The sequence below is a fragment of the Vigna unguiculata genome, chromosome 4 (assembly GCF_004118075.2).
Source record: "Vigna unguiculata cultivar IT97K-499-35 chromosome 4, ASM411807v1, whole genome shotgun sequence".
NCBI classification, from domain to species: Eukaryota; Viridiplantae; Streptophyta; class Magnoliopsida; order Fabales; family Fabaceae; genus Vigna; species Vigna unguiculata.
The window spans coordinates 4,763,552-4,769,025 of NC_040282.1; the positions used below are offsets into that span (position 1 = coordinate 4,763,552).

Consider the following 5,474-nt stretch of genomic DNA (forward strand, 5'->3'; position numbering starts at 1 on the left):
GGTTTTCCATCACAAAATTGCTTCAACCAATTGTCTACCATCACCATTTATGATCATGCTTTATGTGCACTGTATCCAGAAAAGTTAAATGGGTGTAATTTGATTGGCGAAACACCAACCATATCTTACTTTTGTGTATCTTAATATATAATAGTATAAAAGTAATTTTAAGAGAATTAGTTATTAATATAATTTTTATATTTTTAATTTAACAAGTAGCTAACTTACAATATTCATAATAAAAATAATATAACAATGACTCTCTTACTCATTAGTTTAATATATTTAGAACACCAACACCCATCATAATAAATGACATTATTCATCATTTGACAATTGTGAATACATAAAATTTCTTTTTAAGTATAAATGAGCTAATTACATCATCAAGAAAAATTTACCACACCTAAATATAAAACAACAAAACGAACTAATACTACATATTATCATCCAAACAATAATTTCATATTTTTAATAACTAATCAGACATACCCAAAACAGTTTTTTTTTTCACTTTCCAAAAAAAAAATTACTTCAATAAAAGAAGTTTTTTTAAACTACTATCACTACAATTTGATACATATAAAACATATTTTATTGAACATTGGTTAATGTGAAAAAGAAAATGTAAAGTCCAAAGGTTATTGATAAGTAATTGAAAGAGAAAGGAGATGGTGAATTGATTGAGAATTGACAAAAGAAATTTATATAATATAATATAATAAATAGTATTAGCAGAAGAAGAGGTATATATGTGAAAGAAAGGTGTGAGTGAGTTTGCAAGAGCCACCACCTTTATCTAATTAACATTAATGTTTGGTTTGATAGGGTTAGAGACTTGAAAAAAGTAGCATAGAGCCATTGAATGCTCCCACGCGGTTTTGAGAGGCACAAAGAGAGCCATTGCTCCAAACCTAAGCTGACTTTGCCCTTCTTTCTTCCCTATAACAGTTAATGCTTTTGCTGTCAACTTTTGACTATTTGCCTTCACTCTCTTTCTTCAGTCAGCGACCCTTCACACACTCTTCTTCCCTTCCTTTTTCACTATTTATACAGCCTTCATTTTGACCCTTCCCTTGGCTCATTGCAATTGCAAGCAAGGAAAAAACCAAGAGATCTTATATATATACCTATAGCCATAGCTATATATCATAAAACTATATACATAGAACAAGCCAAGATGGGAAGGCCACCTTGTTGTGATAAAGGTGTGAAGAAAGGGCCTTGGACTCCTGAAGAAGATATCATTTTGGTGTCTTACATACAGGACCATGGTCCTGGAAATTGGAAAGCTGTTCCCACCAATACTGGTTAGTCAAATTTTCCACTTTCAGATCTTTATTTTTACTGGTTTTTTGGATGATTGTTCTTCTGTCATGGTTTTTGGCAAGTTAGGAAATTTTTTTGATGATTCTTGTACTTTCAGGGTTGTCAAGGTGCAGCAAGAGTTGTAGACTTAGATGGACTAATTATCTGAGGCCAGGGATCAAAAGGGGTAACTTCACTGAACAGGAGGAGAAGATTATAATCCATCTTCAAGCACTTTTAGGGAACAGGTAAATAAATTCATATATCTCATAGCTGGTTATAGCAGAGATTTTTGGATTCATTCACATGGTGAAACTGAACCACATTGATTGTGATGTAGATGGGCTGCTATAGCTGCATACCTACCACAAAGAACAGATAATGACATCAAAAACTACTGGAACACATATCTGAAGAAAAAGCTGAACAAATTGGAAGCAAGTGGTTCTGAAGGAAGCATGGGGCATGTTGGGGTTTCAGTTTCTCAGTCAATGTCCAGAGGGCAGTGGGAAAGAAGGCTTCAAACGGATATTCACATGGCCAAGAAAGCTCTCAGTGAAGCTCTTTCACCGAAGAAAACATGTTCTAGTTCTACCTTTTTGGCTGAGTTAAACTCAAACATTTCCAATGATAACAGCACCACAAAACCAGCACAATCCATAAGCTATGCCTCGAGTGCTGACAACATAGCTCGTTTGTTGAAGGGGTGGATGAAGAACACACCAAAGCGTGCTAATACTCAAAACTCCTTCGTCAACAACTTGGCTGGTGCAGGAGCTGACACTGCTTCCAGTGAAGGAACAACAACAAAGGGAAGCACAAGCACAAATAATTCTTTGGAGTTGTCTGAGACTTTTGAGAGCTTGTTTGGTTATGAGTCTTTGGAGTCTTCAAATTCTGAGTTTTCGCCATCTCTTTCTCCTGAGGGAACTCTCTTCCAAGATGAGAGCAAGCCTGATATTACTGCCATAGACATGCCTTTCTCTTTGCTTGAGAAATGGCTTCTGGATGATTCTGGTGTTCAAGAGAAACTTGGCTTCTAGATTAGTTATATAGTTCAATTTCTTGCTTTTTCTTAGTTATAGGAGACTCACTTTGGCCTTCAACTTCAACCCCTTTTGGTCCTAGAAGTGTATATTCCAATCCAATATTAACATTATTATATTATCATATCCTACATAGTTAAATGTCTTGCTGTAAAACTTTGTTGTTCTTAATCACAACTTCAATGGTGTTAAAGAAAATTCCTCTGAGTTGGCTTTAATATCAGGAATTGAAGTTTAACTCGGTTGACTCTTTCTTCACAATTTCAATCAGTTTTAAGCCTTTAATTGATCAGATGAAAAGAATGAAATGGCCACAAGTCAACCTACTAATATCAGTTAACCTAATGTTTAGTTATAGAAAAAAGGTTTGTTTGACACAGTTTAACATTTGATAATTTGTATAAAAATAAAATAGTTTTAATAAAAGTTAACTTTTTTATATTTTTAGAAGAAAAAGAAAATAAATAATTATGAGAGACGGTGTCAGATGGTAATAAAAAAATGATGTCAAATATTAGTCTCCTTAATTATATAATATGATGACATATTCTATTCATTCAAATAAGACAAATTTATTAGTATTTTCCTTTTTCATAGGGTTAAAATGATTAAGCTATAATTAATGGCAGTTGATCAGTGTTTTTGGTTTGATTTTGGTTTTATAAGAATTTGCATCTTGTACCAAATAATAATATTTAGGAAGGAATAAAGTTAAATTAGTGACCATAAATAGGTATGGGTTGTATTCACACCATGGATAACTTGTCGTTTTCAAAATCTTTATCTCCTTACCACATAATTGTCAACCAAATTAATGGATCTACATAAATATCACATGTGTCTGTACCACTAAATCTATTTAATTTTAAGAATTGACATTCCCATTTACAAAATGGGAAATCAAAAGTACAATTTAACTGTTTTTTTTTTAATTTTTTCATGTACAATTAAAACTTTACTGAGAAAAGAGTAAAGGGTTTCTCTAATCCTAATAAGAATCTTACAACATCGTGAAATAAAAGGATAACTATTAAACTACAAGATTAGTACATTATAATAAACAAATAAAGTGTTGAGGACTACTTATCTTGATTTTGTTCAAAATATCCACAAACTAACTTTTTATAGCAAGTCCAAACACTGTTAAAGTAAAAGGGTTGAACTTCCTGAAATACAATGTTATGCACAATTGAAGTAAGCCTTACATCACATCATGTATATGAATATATATATATATATATATATATATATATATATATATATATATATATATATATATATATATATATATATATATATATATATATATATATATATATATATATATATATCCCCTGAGTTGAAAGTTTTCCATCTCCAAACTCTAGCTTCAATTTTTAGATAGCTTTGTTATATACAAATTTCAGAACGATTATATGTGTGTATGTTTTTACGAATTTTAACCAAACACAGTTATTTAAAATCAACAAAATAATAGATATACAATTTTTCTCATGACTTTATATACGATGTTAGAAAATCACATGAATATTTTCATTTTTAAATACAGAATGGTTAAGCCAACCACACTATAACTTAGTATAACTCATTTATAATTTTGTGTTAACGTGTGTTTAGATTTGATTACCACTTTTTTATGTTATTATTTAATAATATATATGAGAATATTAATATAATTTCAAAATAATAATTATATTCATTTTTAATAATTTAACAATATATGTGTTTTCATTGAGAAAGTGATTTTTTTTAATCCACTATAAAAAAATTTCTCATTAACAACAAATTTTAGTAAAAAGTAAAAAGGAATGATTACTCAACCAATTTAGATACTAATTTATAAGATAAAAAATTAGTTATTAAAATAGTCAGAACAAAAAGTTATAATTGATTTTTAAATTGATTTTTAAAATTTAGTTATCAAAGTTTTAAAGAAAATTAGTCCTTAAATATTTGTTACCAAAATTTTTACTATTAAATAAATTGGTTTTTAAATTAATCTCTAATTAATTAATAACAAATTTAACAATTAATTATAATATTTTATTTATAAATATTAACTATTTATAATATTTATAATAATCAATAGTTTTTTATTTTTATAAATTAATATTTAAATTTATTACAAGACTGATAACTTTTAGTTACTAAAATTAACTTTTATTTCTTAAAATTAGTTATTAATAAAATATTCTTTTTAGTAATTGAACTTTTTGTCTAATAAAAAACTTTCAATTTTTGAATTCTCTTACATTATTAAACCAGTAAAAAGATGACATTAAATATTTTTATTCATCTTGACTTTAATTATGCTTTGATTTGGCTCTTATAAGATAAAAAACATTAAAATAAAAGAAGGAACACTTAAAACACAAATAGATAGACCTCTCCATAACCGATACTAATTACCACTCCTTAACATTAGTAACTTAAACATGTTTATTAAGTTGGATTTAATAGAAGAAAAGAAAGTTCTAGAGAAGCATTAATGGCTGAACCAAACATTGTGCTATAAACAAACACGTGTCCATTCTGGACATTTTTAGACACGTGTTGAAGAAACTAAATTAAAAGTACACATTGAAAAACCAAACTAATTTCTCGCGATTTATATTCTCTATTGTGCAATTCTCACACCATAAAGGAATTTATAATGACCTCATTACTATCTACATTATTAATAACCTCAAATAAAAAAAAAAGTCCTTATCTTGAACCAACAAAAAAAAATTGATCAACAAACTTAAATAAATATAATTAGGAAAGACAAAATAAGTCAAGGTAAACTCCTCAACTCCTCAACTCTAGAAAATTGACTTTTGCAAACCCTCTTAAAATAGTTAACATCACCATTTTAAAGAGTAATCTTATTAGTTTTAAAAAAAATTCAATTTTTTTAAACTAAAATAGTTAATGTTCGTTTTATATAATTAAAAAAAAAAATCTCAACAATCATCTCAAATTACGTTTCTTTCATCTATATCGGTATTATTAATCTTTTTAGTTGTCTATTCCTTTCATTCTATTCTCTGTTATATACATTGAACTTCAATATTTTCAATTATAATCATTTGTTACCATCAATTATTCCTTTTACATCTGATATATAATAATAATAAT

At 28.1% G+C, this 5,474-nt stretch overlaps 1 protein-coding gene across 1 annotated transcript; it reads left to right on the forward strand.

The window, feature by feature from the left end:
• The first annotated feature begins 837 nt into the window (after positions 1 to 837).
• LOC114181503 (transcription factor MYB30-like) lies at positions 838 to 2,552 on the forward strand. The gene is made up of 3 exons (XM_028067977.1): positions 838 to 1,310; positions 1,427 to 1,556; positions 1,649 to 2,552. The coding sequence occupies exons 1-3, from the start codon at positions 1,181 to 1,183 to the stop codon at positions 2,349 to 2,351; spliced, it is 963 nt and encodes a 320-aa protein (XP_027923778.1). The 5' UTR covers positions 838 to 1,180; the 3' UTR covers positions 2,352 to 2,552.
• The last annotated feature ends 2,922 nt before the right edge of the window (positions 2,553 to 5,474 follow it).

Excerpts from the sequence above, each read along its gene's own strand:
- LOC114181503 (XM_028067977.1), top strand. The coding sequence starts at position 1,181 with ATGGGAAGGCCACCTTGTTGTGATAAAGGTGTGAAGAAAGGGCCTTGG. Across the intron at positions 1,311-1,426 it reads AGCTGTTCCCACCAATACTG|GGTTGTCAAGGTGCAGCAAG; the intron begins GTTAGTCAAATT and ends TTGTACTTTCAG. Across the intron at positions 1,557-1,648 it reads CAAGCACTTTTAGGGAACAG|ATGGGCTGCTATAGCTGCAT; the intron begins GTAAATAAATTC and ends ATTGTGATGTAG.